General features: G+C 44.1%; 1 protein-coding gene across 1 annotated transcript in view; it reads right to left on the minus strand.

Annotated features, from left to right (window-relative positions):
* Window positions 1-7,650: 7,650 nt before the first annotated feature.
* The window catches only part of CIMAP3 (ciliary microtubule associated protein 3), a 134,523-nt gene continuing 123,189 nt past the window's right edge, over window positions 7,651-18,984 (minus strand). The window contains exons 5-6 of the mRNA XM_069756509.1: window positions 8,631-8,748; window positions 7,651-7,838 (exon numbers count right to left, since the gene is read on the minus strand). Of these exons, the coding sequence (XP_069612610.1) occupies window positions 7,770-7,838; window positions 8,631-8,748 (187 nt within the window). The 3' untranslated portion in view covers window positions 7,651-7,769. The remainder of the gene's footprint in view (window positions 7,839-8,630; window positions 8,749-18,984) is intronic.

Genomic DNA, 18,984 nt, shown 5'->3' on the forward strand with positions numbered 1-18,984 from the left:
CAGGCTATTAATATCTGCCCTCAGTCACTGGCTTTACTACTCTGGCGGAGAAAATTGTGCGGGAGCCCACGCCAATTTTTTCCACCATTTAACCCCTTAATTTACTAGCTAGAACGGCCAAATTTTGCATATACACACTACTGACATTAGTAGTGTGGAATATGCCAAAAAAATGGTGATATGAGATGGTTTACTGTATGTAAACCATGTCTCATATCATGTCGGGTTTAGGAAGGAGAAAGCAAAAGCCGGTAATTGAATTACCGGCTTTAAAGCTGTCTAGCGCTGGAAGAAATATTAATATATATATATATATATATATATATACATATATATATATATATATATATATATATATATATATATGTGTCTCACTGACATATATATATATATATATATATATATATATATATATATATATATATACCTATTCTATGTGTACACATTTATTCGACCTATTCTATTCTAAGCTGTCAGTGTGATTTTACTGTACACCGCACTGAATTACCGGCTTTTCTCTCTAACAGCGCTGCGTATTCCTCGCAAGTCACACTGCTGGTCCGTGTGTGATCCGTATTTTTGGGGCTTCCATAGACTTTCATTGGCGATTCTCGGCCGAGAAACGCTGACAATCGCAGCATGCTGCGATTTCACTCGGATCCTGAATACGGGCGAGAAAATATTGGATGATGGGAGCTGCCCCATTGATTAACATTGGGACGAGTGCTATGCGATTTTTTAGTGTGACCCCGGCCTTATTCGGTAATCCCGAAACATCTAAACGTGGCAGATACCATCAATGATGATATACCGGTGGGTGGAAGACTGAAGTTTTTTTACCATCAGTGGAAACATATAACTTCAAATCAGTGGATTCTCCGCCTAGTAAAACCTGGATTAAAATTAGAATTCTTTAAATTCCCACAGGATACTTTCGTTGTTACATCACTGAAAGCGCTGGAACAGCAAAAAGCGCTTCAGTTAGAAATTCTAAGCCTTTTGGCTAAGAATGTTCTCGTAGAAGTACCAAAAAATCAGGAAGGGAGGGGATTTTATTCCCCTTTATTTCTGGTTCCAAAGCCAGATGGTACTTTTCGTACTATAATTAATCTAAAAAGACTAAATTCCTTTCTGTGCGATCATACCTTTAAAATGGAATCAATAAGGTCTACGATTAAACTTTTGTTTCCTAGGTGCTTTATGACGGGTCTAGATTTGAAGGATGCGTACTATCATCTTCCCATTTATGCGGAGCACCAACAGTACCTCAGGGTGGCGGTAGACCTACAAGGCCGGATCCATCACTTTCAATTTACAGCCATGCCATTCGGCCTGTCTATGGCTCCTCGGGTTTTCACAAAAGTTATGCTCGAGGTGATGGCTTATTTGCGTCATCAGGAGACGCTAATTGTGCCTTATCTAGATGACTTTTTAATTATTGGAGATTCAGCCTCTCAATGTAAAGAACGATTTACTAATACTATTTCATCATTACAGGCTTTGGGTTGGATTGTGAACTTCAAAAAGTCCAGACTACATCCGGAAACCCGTCAGTCCTTCCTAGGACTAGTTTTGGATTCTGTAAGTCAAAAATGTTTCTTACCAGAATCCAAAAAATTAACAATAATTTCAAAAGTCACTATGGCAAGGGTAAAACCTCAAATGTCCCTTAGAGATGCCATGTCTCTTTTGGGTTCACTTTCCTCCTGCATTCCTGCGGTCCAATGGGCTCAGTACCATACCAGAGCCCTACAGCACCAGACACTTCATGCGCAATCTCGTTGCCATGGTCGTTTAAATACGAAAATTACCCTGTCTAAAGATGTACTTGATTCACTTCACTAGTGGTTAGATAGAACCCATTTGTCCAGAGGAGTCTCATGGACAATAACACCCTCTAAATTAGTCACTTCCGACGCAGGGCCAGAAGGGTGGGGGGCCCATCTGGATAAATATATAGCTCAAGGTCGCTGGAATTCGTCAGAGATCCAGCAGTCCTCCAACTGGAAAGAATTGAATGTGGTTTATTATGCCTTGAATTTTTTCCTTCCCCAGCTCCGAGGATCTCATATCAGAATCCTGTCAGACAACACAACGGTTGTCACATATTTAAATCGTCAAGGCGGAACGCGATCAGAAAGTCTGATGTCTTCAGCAGCAAACATCTTCAACTTAGCAGAACTCAATTTTCTATCACTCACAGCGCTCCACATCAGAGGTATAGAAAACTCAAAGGCCGACTTTCTAAGTCGCCACACGCTATGCCAGGGAGAATGGACACTCAATCCTCAAATATTCAGGAACATAGTGGACATGTGGGGTCTTCCGCAGATAGATTTATTTGCAACCAGGAACAACAAACAGGTATGGGCATTCGCTTCCTTGAATGTGGCAGACAATCCAGACATGATAGAATCGCTCCAGTATCCATGGGACTACGATCTGGCATATGCTTTCCCACCAATGATGCTAATCCCATTGGTCATCAAAAAGATAAGGGAGGAGAAAGCAAAAGTAATATTGATAGCACCATTTTGGCCAAAGAGGCCTTGGTTCTCCTGTCTTCAAGCGATGTCAGTCTGCGATCTCTGGATTCTGCCAATGACACCAGACCTACTGTTAGGTAGAGCTAATTGATACTTTACTGCTAAGTAGAAAAAAGTCCACAACCTTAATATACAGCAGAGTATGGAGAAAATTCCTTAATTTCTACATAAAACCCTTCTCTAATAAGATGCCTATTAAAGCTATCCTAGAATTTCTACAAAAAGGCCATGTGCTGGGCTTATCAGTCAATACCCTAAGAGTTCAGGTGTCTGCCTTAGGAGCCCTTTATAGTGCTAACAGAGCTGGTAACAGGTGGATAGCAAGATTTGTTAGAGCATGTGAAAGATGTACACCAGTGCATATTCCATGTTTACCACCCTGGGACTTGAATCTGGTCCTTGATGCGTTAACTGAACCTCCCTTTGAGCCCTTACATTCTATCTCTCTGAAGAATATTACATATAAGGTAGCCCTATCGATAGCCTTGACCTCTGCCAGAAGAGTGGGAGACATCCAGGCTCTCTCTATAGACCCTCCATTCTTAATGACATACCAGGACAGGGTAGTTCTCAAACCACATCCATCATATCTCCCCAAAGTAGCAACAAACTACCATAGATCTCAGGAGATTTTTCTGTCTTCTTTTTATAACAATCCGTCAAATCCAGAGGAAGAGAAACTACATATGTTGGATGTGAAAAGAGCAATCTTAAAATATATAGAGAGAACCCAGTCCTGCAGACAGAGTAGGGCTCTGTTTGTATCTTTTCAGGGTCACTGAAAAGGCCACGGGGTCACAAAAGCTCCCTTGTCCCGGTGGATCAGAGAGGCTATCCATCTTGCATACTTGTCAAAAGGCAAAGATCCTCCAGAGGGAGTAAAGGCGCATTCAGCTTGAGCCGTATCATCCTCGTGGGCGGAGAATAAGGATATCTCCATCGAGCTCATATGTAAGGCCGCAACCTGGTCGTCACCCTCGACTTTCTATAAACATTATAGACTTGATCTATCTTCTGCATCTGACTTGGCATTTGGGAGAGCCGTCCTTAGTACGGTAATCCCACCCAGGTGAAGGTTCTCTGAAAATCTCTCATTGTGGGTGCTGTCGTGGCGAAGGGTAAAAAGCCGGATTACTTACCGGTAATGCCCTTTTAATGAGCCACGACAGCACCCTGTCACTTCCCACCCTAATTAATTATGTGTACAGGCTATTCTCATGGGTGAATATAGATAACATACAAATTGCGGATATATATACTATATATATATATATATATACTAATTTAACAACGGCGGTTCCTCTCTTACTCTGAAAAACAACTGAGGAGGAGAGGGGGACCGCCCTTTTTATCTCTGTAGGTTTCCTGTTCCTATGGGCGGGTCCCTCTCTCATTGTGGGTGCTGTCGTGGCTCATTAAAAGGGCATTACCAGTAAGTAATCCAGCTTATTTGCCTTAAAATGTGAGCAGCGATTTATTATATGTCGCTGAGGTTGTATGCTTATAAGAAAACAAGACAGCTTATTACCAGTGTAAGAAATCTGTATCTGCATATCGTGACGCAGCGCTACTTTCTAGTGCTGCTATGGAGACCAATGGGCTGTACTAGATGATATATTGACAGCAAATCCTGCCCCACTATAATCTGATTGACTTAGGGGTGGTTAAAAACTCTATGATGCCTCACTATTGACATGCCCCCAGGAAGAAGCTTTTGCGAAACGCGCGTCGGGGTTTGGCAAGGTGTAGCTTGCCACGCGGCTATTAACAGGGAGCACCACGCATTTAGGTAATATGTATTGATTAGTTTCCGCAGCTTAATTAATGTGTTTGGCAATTTTTATTATTAACAATATTGTAGTGTATGAGTCTCGTTGAACAGACATACCTGCTACTCTGGTACTAAAACCTGCTTATTCTGATGCCGGTCTGGGTGAACAAACACTGCTGTGGTCTGACGATTTGTCCTTGGAGAAACATTTGTGTTTTATTAGCTTTCCAAATGTCATGTAGATGCATGTAGTATTATTATACACATATCGTTTAGTCAGCATAAATTGTTTTTTTGGATAAAGCTTATAAGACTGTTTAGATTGAGATACCGCCATAGCTTATACCTGTAGATTGAATGCAGTTTTTTGTACATTCTACGGATTACCAATAGCTATTAGCAATCTGTGACATTTTTTTTCTTGATAGTAATCAATAAATATAAATATTAATAATCAAGTGTTTTGCATGAAATCAAGGATAGCTAACTGGGTATAATAATTGAGGTATTTTCTTAGCATGCTCTATGATTTTTTGGTAGCAGTTTATAAATATTAACAAATGATGTGCAACTTTCTTTTATGCGTGTGTTGCTAGCGCTTACCTGCCACCATTGTGACTTTTGTGGTTCAGAGGCACTATTTTAATTGTATGTATTATGTTTGTGTTAATTTATAGCTTTTTAATCAAAAATGGAACAACACTTCTTTGATTCAGCACAGTTTAATAACTGCATTGTTGGTCAGTATGTTTATATATTTAGCAGAGTGTTACCCATCCCAAGTGTGAGGTAATGGGTCTGGGTTTTTATATGTTTACATCTTATGAAAGGGGTATTGTGGTGTGTTCTAATTCTTGGCAGCCCATCCACTCACAGCATAGGCTACAACAGCTTAGACGACCCACAATTTAATAATGGCCCTTTAAGAAGATTAATGCCACCTGATGCACCAGTAAAAATAGGCTCTGTGACTTTAAGGCCATGTTCACACGTTCCTGATTTCCCTGCTGGTGCAGGTGCATTTTTTGGTGCGTTTTTTGGTGCGTTTTTTGATGCGGTTTTTAGTGCGGTTTTTTATGCAGTTTTCTCTGCAGAGTCTGTGTGTTTTCTAGGAAGTTTTTTTAGGGATAAAATGGCTGAAAATACCCTAACCCTACCCCTAAACCTAACCCTACCCCTAACCCTACCCCTAAGCCTACCCCTAACCCTACCCCTAACCCTAACCCTAACCCTAGTTCTAACTGTAGTGGGGAAAAAAAAAAATCTTTATTTTATTATTGTTACTACCTATGGGGGTGATAAAGGGGGGGGTCATTTACTTTTTTTTTTATTTTGATCACTGTGAGGTTACCACAGTGATCAAAATGTGCCTGGAACTAATCTGCCGGCCGGCAGATTCGGCGGGCGCACTGCGCATGCGCCCGCCATTTTGGAAGATGGCGGCACCCAGGGAGAAGACGGACGGACGGACACCGGGAGGCCCGGTAAGTATAAGGGGGGAGATGAGGGCACGGGGGGGGGGGGGAGGGGGGTGTCGGAGCACGGGGGGGTGGCATCGGAGCATGGGGGGGTGGGATTGGAGCACGGGGGGCAGCCACATTCTGCCCACGCACTTCCTGCTGCAGCGGTTCGGCACCACACACCGCAGAAAACCCGCAGATATTTTTTTCATCTGCGGGTTTTACTGCGGGTTTGACCCTCACAATGGAGGTCAATGGGTGCAGAACCGCTGCAGTTCCGCACAAAGAAGTGACATGGTCCTTCTTTTTTACCGCAGCTATTCAGCGCGGCTTTTTTAGTTAATTTCCGCATCATGTGCACAGTGGTTCCTGTTTTCCATAGGGTACATTGTACTGTACCCTGCATGGAAAACAGCTGCGGACCCGCAGCGGCAAAAAACGCATTGTGTGAACATGGCCTAAAGGTACCGTCACACTAGACGATATCGCTAGCGATCCGTGACGTTGCAGCGTCCTGGATAGCGATATCGTCCAGTGTGACAGGCAGCAGCGATCAGGCCCCTGCTGTGATATCGCTGGTCGGGGAAGAAAGTCCAGAACTTTGTTTCGTCGCTGGATCTCCCGCTGACATCGCTGAATCGGCGTGTGTGACACCGATTCAGCGATGTCTTCGCTGGTAACCAGGGTAAACATCGGGTTATTAAGCGCAGGGCTGCGCTTAGTAACCCGATGTTTACCCTGGTTACCATCATTAAAGTTAAAAAAACAAACGCTTCATACTTACCTACTGCTGTCTGTCCCCGGCGCTCTGCTTCTCTGCTCTGGCTGTGAGCGCTGGGCAGCCAGAAAGCAGAGTGGTGACGTCACCGCTCTGCTTTCCGGCTGCCCGGCGCTCACAGCCAGAGCAGAGAAGCACAGCGCCGGGGACAGACAGCGGTAGGTAAGTATGTAGTGGTTGTTTTTTTTTTACTTTTAGGATGGTAACCAGGGTAAACATCGGGTTACTAAGCGCGGCCCTGCGCTTAGTAACCCCATGTTTACCCTGGCTACTGGCATCGTTGGTCGCTGGAGAGCGGTCTGTGTGACAGCTCTCCAGCGACCAAACAGCGACGCTGCAGCGATCCGGATCGTTGTCGGTATCGCTACAGCGTCGCTTAGTGTGACGGTACCTTAAGAGTCTCTCCTTCATAAATGAAACAAGATGGATCTGCTTATGTGTCACACACCACATGGCCAGCTAGGGTTGTTCAATGTTATAATGACATTTCCCAGTGAATGCATTTGTAGTGGTTGAAAGCAATGTTAAAGTTGAAAAACGCAGCGTCTGAACTAAGCCTAAGTGGGAGAGGAAATTTTCGGTCTGGTTTTAACTATTTGGCCTTACAGGCAAGTCATTAATGTGCAAAGGATGTACCTTGACATATTTCCAAGGAAAACCCGTTTTGGTTTCGTTTTAATGTGTTTTTGCGGCACTTGGAAAAATGGCATGAATCTCGGAAAAAAATGATTAAGGCTGTGAACTAGAAGTCAGGAATGCTTCCGGGGCGATCCCCATGATGTCCCTGTGTCATTTGAGCAGTGTTTCCATCATTTTCAGATGTTTTTAGACCTTAAAAGGACCCCTGGGGGGGATTGCAGCAAAAATACTCGGGTCTCCCATACACTTACATTGGGCTCGTTGTTCTGGACGAGTACCTGAGTATTCCAATCTGCTCGACCCCATGAGCACCCGAGCATGTTAGTGCTAGCTCATCACTATTAGTAACATTACAGAAAAATTTAGGTATACACATGATTTTCATGAATTTTTATGAAAAAGGATAAACTTTGTGTATTAAAAAAATAATATCCCATTTAAGGGGTTAGTGGCATGTTAACCCATACTAGTAACTCCATTAAAGTGCAATTGAATTATAGATACAGGCGCTTGCTTTGGTAAATTCACTAATAACAGATGAGTAATGAGCCTTCAATGATTGAGTTGATATCCATTTAATCGTAATAGAGACTCAGATATGCCACTCGATTTCTAGTCTTTCGAAATTCTTTGTCTGTTAGAAGCTATAAACGAAAGTAAAGGAAACAAAGTTAGCAGCTTATCAATAAAAAAAAAAGTTAACTGTTGCAACATGTTATAGTGGGTTTGTCAGACAAATGTAAGGTAACCACATGGGAAAACAAGGGACTTAGCCCCTATACAAAAATCGTGCATTATCTTTGCAGCGGCTGCTTGCTACATTGACACATCAGTCACTGTATTGAGAGTTTGCAGAATGAGATGAATGAGCTCACTTCTGTGGGAACTTTATGGCTCTGATTCATCTAAGCAGTGTCACCAGAATTCTGGAGTAAATTGCTTTGAAAAGTTACAAAATATTTGCGCTACTTGGAGTGGTTCAAAAATGTGGCGACTTTTGGCTGTTTTAAGCTTGTTTCTCCCAGCTCTGTCAAAGGAATGGGGGAAGCGCAGATGGTGATGGGGCACAGTGGGGGCATGATGCCACAGATATTCTAATACATGACGGGCTGCAGTGTTCCTTATGCCAAAAATTTTACTCCAGTCCCTAACTGGAGGCCAGATTTATGAAACGGTCTTACAGAAAAAGCAGCCAATCACAGCTTTCTATTTTATCAGAGAAAATACAATATTACATCAGTTTCATGATTACTTGCTAATGCTATGAGTAGCAATGACAATTTGTGTACAAGCCTTTTTTATATTGTCTTTCTGATATTTTCTGTTCCTGAATATGGCCTTGTAGAAGTACTGTAGTTTATGTTTTATTTAGATTAGTAGATTAAGGCTGTCATACCTATCCCAGGTTATTTCTCATTGTAATCTGTAACTCTTACCTCTGACCTTAGTGTTTTCTTTTCCAGAGATGGCACCACCGACCACTCAGGTGATCCAAACCTTCCTGGCCAAGACACTTTCCTGCCCTGCTTAGTAGAATGTTCATATGTTCCAGGACTAGAAGGATATTAATTGGTGTTTGACATTTGTAATAAAACTTTACTAGCTTGACACATGAGAGAACTTTGGCTTCCAGACATAATATCATTTTGCAACATACTACTGATAGCTAAACTTACTAGCAATCTTCCCATTGTGACCTTTGCAGACTGTACTTAAAACAAATTTATTTATACATTTAACAACAATTAAAATGTAATAAGACTGTATTTACTTGATTTAACATTGAGATTTTCTATTCAGTTCAATGTGATTAAAAGCAGTATAACTTAATTGTTTTTTTTTACATAAATAATTATTATAGTTGGTGCCAATGTATGAATCAAATTGTATGTTGTGTAAGGATAGTGTTTTAAATGAACCTCTCATTTGATTCATGTTGCTCAAACCTACGGGCAGCATGGATATGAGGTGCAGCCAAGTATATCTTTGTCTGAAGGACTCTAAACCCTAGAGCAGTAAAATAGTGCCACAAAAAGTGCACTAGGCTGCAGTCAATCGTAGCCCTCTCCAACACAAGGAAATAACCCATTCCTCTGAGCCAGAAGGCCACAGTAAGGGCTTGTTTCCACTAGCGAGATATACGTCCGTGTCGCATAGCAACACATGCAGCCGCACACTCCGCTCTGGAGTGCCGGCGCCAGAGCTTCGTTTCCACATGCGAGACTCGGACGTATATCTTGCTAGTGGAAACAAGCCCTAATTGTCAGAGAGGTTAGTAGCCTCCCCTAGCCGAAGCCAAGGGAAAATCAATCTTGCTCCTAGCATCTGTTGTGAATTCTGTGGCCAAGCTCCCTCCTGTGGTCGTGAGTGGTACTTCGGCTGGTTCTGTCTATGAGCTTCCTTTGGTGGATGAGAGTGGTACTGCGGCTTCTGAGTTTCCTTCCTCAGGTGATGAGGTTAAGTCGTTAGGTGCTGCTCTATTTAACTCCACCTAGTGCTTTGATCCTGGCCTCCAGTCAATGTTCTAGTATTGGTCTTGCTTCCTCCTGGATCGTTCCTGTGGCCTGTCTATCCTGCATAAGCTAAGTTTTGCTTGTGTTATTTTTGTTTGCTATTTTTTCTGTCCAGCTTGCTATATTGGTTTTTCTTGCTTGCTGGAAGCTCTGGGACGCAGAGGGAGCACCTCCGTACCGTTAGTCGGTGCGGAGGGTCTTTTTGCGCCCTCTGCGTGGTTGTAGGGTTTTGTGTTGACCGCAAAGCAATCTTTCCTATCTTCGGTCTGTTCAGTAAGTTGGGCCTCACTTTGCTAAATCTATTTCATCTCTGCGTTTGTATTTTCATCTCAACTCACAGTCATTATATGTGGGGGGCTGCCTTTTCCTTTGGGGTATTTCTCTGAGGCAAGGTAGGCTTATTTTTCTTTCTTAGGGCTAGCTAGTTTCTCAGGCTGTGCTCGTGGCGCATAGGACTGGTCAGGAGCGCTCCACGGCTACCTTTAGTGTGGTTGGATAGGATTAGGGATTGCGGTCAGCAGAGTTCCCACGTCTCAGAGCTCGTCCTATGTTTTTGGTAATTGTCAGGTCACTTTGTGTGCTCTGAACTTCAAGGTCCATTGTGGTTCTGAATTACCTGTTCATAACAGTACTGGAGGCCCAAAGTACTAATGCTTCTCAATAGAGGGAAAAGAGAAGTTCTGAGACCATTTTTTTTTCTTTGCACTGTGTTCTGTCTTTCTTTTCCCCTTTAGATCAGGGTGGTTCAGAACACAGGTGTGGACATGGACATTCAGGGTCTGTCCTCTTTGATGGATAATCTCACTATAAGTGTACAGAACATTCAAGATTTAGTGGTTCAGAATCCTATGTTAGAACCTAAAATTCCTATTCCTGAGTTATTTTCTGGAGATAGAGCTAAGTTTTTGAATTTTAAAAATAATTGTAAACTATTTCTGGCTTTGAAACCCCGCTCCTCTGGTGACCCAGTTCAACAAGTTAAGATCATTATTTCTTTATTACGTGGCGACCCTCAAGACTGGGCATTTTCCCTTGCGCCAGGAGAGCCTGCATTATGTCATATTGATGCGTTTTTTCTGGCGCTCGGATTGCTGTACGATGAACCTAATTCAGTGGATCAGGCAGAGAAAAATTTGCTGGCTCTGTGTCAGGGTCAGGATGAGATAGAGATTTATTGTCAGAAGTTTAGAAAGTGGTCCGTGCTCACTCAATGGAATGAATGTGCGCTGGCAGCTATTTTCAGAAAGGGTCTCTCTGAAGCCCTTAAGGATGTCATGGTGGGATTTCCTATGCCTGCTGGTCTGAATGAGTCTATGTCTTTGGCCATTCAGATCGGTCAACGCTTGCGTGAGCGTAAATCTGTGCACCATTTGGCGGTATTATCTGAGCATAAACCTGAGCCTATGCAGTGCGATAGGACTTTGACCAGAGCTGAAAGGCAGGAACACAGACGTCAGAATGGGCTGTGTTTCTACTGTGGTGATTCCACTCATGCTATCTCCGATTGTCCTAAGCGCACTAAGCGGTTCGCTAGGTCTGCCACCATTGGTACGGTACAGTCGAAATTTCTTTTGTCCGTTACTTTGATCTGCTCTTTGTCTTCCTATTCTGTCATGGCATTTGTGGATTCAGGCGCTGCCCTGAATTTGATGGACTTGGAGTTTGCTAGGCACTGTGGGTTTGTCTTGGAGCCCTTGCAGTGTCCTATTCCATTGAGAGGAATTGATGCTACGCCTTTGGCCAAGAATAAGCCTCAGTATTGGACCCAGCTGACCATGTGCATGGCTCCTGCGCACCAGGAGGATATTCGCTTTCTGGTGTTGCATAATCTGCATGATGTGGTCGTGTTGGGGTTGCCATGGCTACAAGTCCATAACCCAGTATTGGATTGGAAATCAATGTCTGTGTCCAGCTGGGGTTGTCAGGGGGTACATGGTGATGTTCCATTTCTGTCTATCTCATCATCCACCCCTTCTGAGGTCCCAGAGTTCTTGTCTGATTACCGGGATGTATTCGATGAGCCCAAGTCCAATGTCCTACCTCCGCATAGGGATTGTGATTGTGCTATCGATTTGATTCCTTGTAGTAAGTTTCCTAAGGGTCGACTGTTTAATTTATCTGTACCTGAGCACGCCGCTATGCGGAGTTACGTGAAGGAGTCTTTGGAGAAGGGTCATATTCGCCCGTCATCGTCGCCATTGGGAGCGGGGTTCTTTTTTGTGGCCAAGAAGGATGGTTCGCTGAGACCTTGTATTGATTACCGCCTTCTAAATAAAATTACGGTCAAATTTCAGTACCCCTTGCCGCTGCTGTCTGATTTGTTTGCTCGGATTAAGGGGGCTAGTTGGTTCACCAAGATAGATCTTCGTGGTGCATATAATCTTGTGCGTATTAAAAGGGGCGATGAATGGAAAACAGCATTTAATACGCCCGAAGGCCATTTTGAGTACCTGGTTATGCCATTCGGGCTTTCTAATGCTCCATCAGTGTTTCAGTCCTTTATGCATGACATCTTCCGAGAGTACCTGGATAAATTCCTGATTGTATACTTGGATGATATTTTGGTCTTCTCGGATGATTGGGAGTCTCATGTCAAGCAGGTCAGAATAGTGTTCCAGGTCCTGCGTGCTAATTCTGTGTTTGTGAAGGGGTCAAAGTGTCTCTTTGGTGTTCAGAAGGTTTCATTTTTGGGGTTCATTTTTTCTCCTTCTACTATCGAGATGGACCCTGTTAAAGTTCAGGTCATTTATGATTGGACTCAGCCAACATCTCTGAAGAGTCTGCAGAAGTTCCTGGGCTTTGCTAATTTTTATCGTCGCTTCATCAATAATTTTTCTAGTATTGCTAAACCGTTGACTGATTTAACCAAGAAGGGTGCTGATGTGGTCAATTGGTCTTCTGCTGCTGTGGAAGCTTTTCAGGAGTTGAAGCGTCGTTTTTCTTCTGCCCCTGTGTCGTGCCAACCAGATGTTTCGCTTCCGTTCCAGGTCGAGGTTGATGCTTCTGAAATTGGAGCAGGGGCTGTTTTGTCGAAGAGAAGTTCTGATTGCTCGGTGATGAAACCATGCGCCTTCTTTTCCAGGAAATTTTCGCCTGCTGAGCGAAATTATGATGTTGGCAATCGAGAGTTGCTAGCCATGAAGTGGGCATTCGAGGAGTGGCGTCATTGGCTTGAAGGAGCTAAGAATCGCGTGGTGGTCTTGGCTGATCACAAAAACTTGACTTATCTCGAGTCTGCCAAATGGTTGAATCCTAGACAGGCTCGTTGGTCGCTGTTTTTCTCCCGTTTTGACTTTGTGGTTTCGTACCTTCCGGGCTCTAAAAATGTGAAGGCGGATGCCCTGTCTAGGAGTTTTGTGCCCGATTCTCCGGGTTTGCCTGAGCCGGCGGGTATTCTCAAAGAGGGGGTAATTTTGTCTGCCATCTCCCCTGATTTGCGGCGGGTGCTGCAAAAATTTCAGGCTAATAGACGTGACCGTTGCCCAGCGGAGAAACTGTTTGTCCCTGATAGGTGGACGAATAAAGTTATCTCTGAGGTTCATTGTTCGGTGTTGGCTGGTCATCCTGGAATCTTTGGTACCAGAGATTTGGTGGCTAGATCCTTTTGGTGGCCGTCTCTGTCGCGGGATGTGCGTTCTTTTGTGCAGTCCTGTGGGATTTGTGCTCGGGCTAAGCCCTCCTGTTCTCGTGCCGGTGGGTTGCTTTTGCCCTTGCCGGTCCCGAAGAGGCCTTGGACACATATCTCTATGGATTTTATTTCGGATCTCCCCGTCTCTCAAAGAATGTCGGTCATTTGGGTGGTTTGTGATCACTTCTCTAAGATGGTCCATTTGGTGCCCTTGTCTAAATTGCCTTCCTCCTCTGATTTGGTGCCATTGTTTTTCCAGCATGTGGTTCGTTTACATGGCATTCCAGAGAACATCGTTTCTGACAGAGGTTCCCAGTTTGTTTTTAGGTTTTGGCGAGCCTTTTGTGCTAGGATGGGGATTGATTTGTCTTTTTCCTCGGCTTTCCATCCTCAGACAAATGGCCAGACTGAACGAACCAATCAGACCTTGGAAACATATCTGAGATGTTTTGTTTCTGCTGATCAGGATGATTGGGTGTCCTTTTTGCCTTTGGCTGAGTTCGCCCTTAATAATCGGGCCAGCTCGGCTACTTTGGTTTCGCCGTTTTTCTGCAATTCTGGGTTCCACCCTCGTTTCTCTTCAGGGCAGGTTGAGTCTTCGGACTGTCCTGGTGAGGATACTGTGGTGGATAGGTTGCAGCAGATTTGGACTCATGTAGTGGACAATTTGACTTTGTCCCAGGAGAAGGCTCAACGTTTCGCTAACCGCAGGCGTTGTGTGGGTCCCCGACTTCGTGTTGGGGATTTGGTTTGGTTGTCATCTCGTTATATTCCTATGAAGGTATCCTCTCCTAAGTTTAAGCCTCGTTTTATTGGTCCATATAGGATTTCTGAGGTTCTTAATCCTGTGTCTTTTCGTTTGACTCTTCCAGCTTCTTTTTCCATCCATAACGTGTTCCATAGGTCATTGTTGCGGAGATACGTGGCACCTGTGGTTCCATCTGTTGATCCTCCTGCTCCGGTTTTGGTTGAAGGGGAGTTGGAGTATATAGTGGAGAAGATTTTGGATTCTCGTGTTTCGAGACGGAAACTCCAGTATCTGGTTAAGTGGAAAGGTTATGGTCAGGAAGATAATTCCTGGGTCTTTGCCTCTGATGTCCATGCTGCCGATCTGGTTCGTGCCTTTCATGTGGCTCATCCTGGTCGGCCTGGGGGCTCTGGTGAGGGTTCGGTGACCCCTCCTCAAAGGGGGGGGGTACTGTTGTGAATTCTGTGGCCAAGCTCCCTCCTGTGGTCGTGAGTGGTACTTCGGCTGGTTCTGTCTATGAGCTTCCTTTGGTGGATGAGAGTGGTACTGCGGCTTCTGAGTTTCCTTCCTCAGGTGATGAGGTTAAGTCGTTAGGTGCTGCTCTATTTAACTCCACCTAGTGCTTTGATCCTGGCCTCCAGTCAATGTTCTAGTATTGGTCTTGCTTCCTCCTGGATCGTTCCTGTGGCCTGTCTATCCTGCATAAGCTAAGTTTTGCTTGTGTTATTTTTGTTTGCTATTTTTTCTGTCCAGCTTGCTATATTGGTTTTTCTTGCTTGCTGGAAGCTCTGGGACGCAGAGGGAGCACCTCCGTACCGTTAGTCGGTGCGGAGGGTCTTTTTGCCCCCTCTGCGTGGTTGTTTGTAGGGTTTTGTGTTGACCGCAAAGCAATCTTTCCTATCTTCGGTCTGTTCAGTAAGTTGGGCCTCACTTTGCTAAATCTATTTCATCTCTGCGTTTGTATTTTCATCTCAACTCACAGTCATTATATGTGGGGGACTGCCTTTTCCTTTGGGGTATTTCTCTGAGGCAAGGTAGGCTTATTTTTCTTTCTTAGGGCTAGCTAGTTTCTCAGGCTGTGCTCGTGGCGCATAGGACTGGTCAGGAGCGCTCCACGGCTACCTTTAGTGTGGTTGGATAGGATTAGGGATTGCGGTCAGCAGAGTTCCCACGTCTCAGAGCTCGTCCTATGTTTTTGGTAATTGTCAGGTCACTTTGTGTGCTCTGAACTTCAAGGTCCATTGTGGTTCTGAATTACCTGTTCATAACAAGCATCTGCCTGAACTCCCACCAAAGCAAAACTAGGAACCATCTATGGTTATACGCTCCCAAAAGAGGAGAACCAGGAGAAAAGTGGCAGTGGAACCTGATGGCCACACTCCCTCTCCAAAAACTGGCCAAGAGGGAACGTGTAAGGGAACCACACCCTAAAAAGTCATAGTGACAGACTCACTTGCAAAGAATAGAAACAAAAGAAAGAGCAGACTAGGCCAATAATGGTATGCACACCCACGAATGCTATAAACATATCAAACAATTTTATTTACACCTCAGAAAAAGACATGTACAGATAAAACCAATTAAAAAGGTCTAGATACAAGACCACATACCATCACCCCTAGATATATATGGCATAAATAAGCCTAACACGTAAAGAAATATAAGTACATAAATACAAAATATACATATATATGCAGCGTCTCCTATCCACAAAATATTCCCTCAGATCACAGAAAAGTATATAATATAACATATACTCAATTGAAACAAATAAATCAACCCAAGCATACCAAATGACCAATGGTCATACCATTTTTGCCCCCCCCAATAATGATGTCAAAATGAGTAATGCTCATGCATGAGAATAGTGATACCATAAACACAATAATGCAAGAGAGACAGGTAGAAAATACTATCCCTGGGGTTTAGAAATGAGCACACAGTGGGACCAAAGAAAAAATAATAATAATAAAGATCATGTCCCAGCGGTATACCTATATGGTCAGTGGTCAGTAGTGTTGAGCGATACCGTCCGATACTTGAAAGTATCGGTATCGGATAGTATCGGCCGATACCCGAAAAATATCGGATATCGCCGATATCCGATATCCGATACCAATACAAGTCAATGGGACATCAAGTATCGGAAGGTATTCTCATGGTTCCCAGGGTCTGAAGGAGAGGAAACTCTCCTTCAGGCCCTGGGATCCATAGGGATGTGTAAAATAAAGAATTAAAATAAAAAATATTGATATATTTACCTCTCCGGCGGCCCCTGAACTCAGCGCGGGTAACCGGCAGGCTTCTTTGTTCAAAATCAGCGCTTTTAGGACCTGAGAATCATGTCCCGGCTTCTGATTGGTCGCGGGCCACCCATGTGACCGCCACGCGACCAATCACAAGCCGTGACGTCATTCGCAGGTCCTTAACGCGCTCATTTTTTAAAAATGAGCGCGTTAATGGCTTTCAAAGACGTAGCGGCTTGTGATTGGTCGCGGCCACGCGACCAATCACAAGCCGCTACGTCTTTGAAAGTCATTAACGCGCTCATTTTTAAAAATGAGCGCGTTAATAGCTTGCGGTGACGTCGCGGCTTGTGATTGGTCGCGGCCACGCGACCAATCACAAGCCGCTACGTCTTTGAAAGTCATTAACGCGCTCATTTTTAAAAATGAGCGCGTTAATAGCTTGCGGTGACGTCGCGGCTTGTGATTGGTCGCGTGGCGGTCACATGGGCGGCCCACGACCAATCAGAAGCCGGGACGTGATTCTCAGGTCCTAAAAGCGCTGTCGGAAGGAAGCAGGGCGCTTCCGAGGGTGAGTATATTCCTATTAGGTATATACTCACCCTCGGAAGCGCCCTGCTTCCTTCCGACAGCCTTCCTTCCTAAGAATCAGCCCTTCCAGGACCTTCGGTGACGTCGCGGGTGACGTCGCGGCTTGTGATTGGCCGCGCGAGCGGTCACATGGGCGGCCGCGCGGCCAATCACAAGCCGCGACGTCACCGCGACGTCACGGCAAGGTCCTAGAAGCGCGGATTCGAAGGAGGAAGGCTGCCGGTTAGTACCAGGGCGCGTCAGAGGGTAAGTATTGCAATATTTTTTATTTTAATTCTATATTTTACACTTTAATCTGAATTCCGATACCAATTCCCGATATCTTAAACATATCGGGAATCGGGATCGGAATTCCGATTCCAGATTCAAAAGATCGCCGACTTCATGGCCGACCCCCCACTGGGGTCGGGTTGGGTTTCATGAAACCCGACCTTGCCAAAAGTCGGCGACTTTTGAACAATTTCGACCCGTTTCGCTCAACCCTAATCTTTATTATTATTATTTTTTCTTTGGTCCCACTGTGTGCTCATTTCTAAACCCCAGGGATAGTATTTTCTACCTGTCTCTCTTGCATTATTGTGTTTATGGTATCACTATTCTCATGCATGAGCATTACTCATTTTGACATCATTATTGGGGGGGGCAAAAATGGTATGACCATTGGTCATTTGGTATGCTTGGGTTGATTTATTTGTTTCAATTGAGTATATGTTATATTATATACTTTTCTGTGATCTGAGGGAATATTTTGTGGATAGGAGACACTGCATATATATGTATATTTTGTATTTATGTACTTATATTTCTTTACGTGTTAGGCTTATTTATGCCATATATATCTAGGGGTGATGGTATGTGGTCTTGTATCTAGACCTTTTTAATTGGTTTTATCTGTACATGTCTTTTTCTGAGGTGTAAATAAAATTGTTTGATATGTTTATAGCATTCGTGGGTGTGCATACCATTATTGGCCTAGTCTGCTCTTTCTTTTGTTTCTACTATTTGTTTACTGGCCAGGTCTTGCACCCTGCTTTCTCTTGATTTATGCAGGGGTGCACCACTTATATATAGTATTACGGTCACTTGCAAAGAATGACACACAAGTAAAAAACAATTAGAAAAAATAATTACATTTATTTAGTGTAATACTAGCAGGACCTTCAAATGGGAATTTAAACCCCCTTCATCCTAGTTAAAAGGCCAGGAAAAAGGTGTGTGTTATCTAGGTCGGTCTAGGCCAAACCTGCCTTTCCAAATGATACTACAATTGATCTTAGTCAAAAAGATGAGAATACTCTAGCGTAGACCTGGGCAAAGTGCAGCCCATGGGCCACATCTGTCCCTCTGGCTATTCAAGTCCAGCCCACGGACCGAGACAGCTGAAAGGGTGAAAAGAATGTCCCACGGGCCACACCGTGTCCACCCGCCTACTCGTTGTCTCCACATTCATTCTCCATCCACGTTGACTGCGTTGCTGGAGGAGTGGCCTTCAGCTCCTTCCTCCACCAATCAGCGTGTGAAACAGCTGACGCGATGACGTCACGTAAGGGCCTGTGCACACAAGGTTAAACTTTCTTTGCATTGCAGTAGTCGTGTGTGTGTAGGCAGTGGCATTTTTTATGCTTGGGGCACAGTGTGGGCCAAAATTAAATCAGAAAAGATTGAATCAGAAGATTGAAAGGCACAATATAGTGCTTGGTGCTGAAACCAGGACAGGTGAATAACAAGTTCCAATACTGTGTTTGTGTTTTAAAGCGAACCGCTCACTGGGCTTGACTAATATGAGATATGGCCACCACCTTTCATGCCTGATATACAGCATTCTATAATGCTGTATATCTACCCTCAACTCAACTTGAAAGATAGGAAAAAGAGATTTTGGTATATTTGGGGGGTGTTGTTGATCTTGGTCCACACCTCCATTCTTCTTGTGATGCCATCCTCTTTCTTGCTTTGCATGGATGATGTGTCCCTATGTCATCCACACAGTATCCTCAGCGTTGCACTCCTGCGCAGGAGTACCTCTCTGCCCTGACTAGGGTCTCTGTGCTGGGGCTCTTTGAC

This window comes from Ranitomeya imitator, chromosome 3 (assembly GCF_032444005.1).
Source record: "Ranitomeya imitator isolate aRanImi1 chromosome 3, aRanImi1.pri, whole genome shotgun sequence".
Taxonomy (NCBI): Eukaryota; Metazoa; Chordata; class Amphibia; order Anura; family Dendrobatidae; genus Ranitomeya; species Ranitomeya imitator.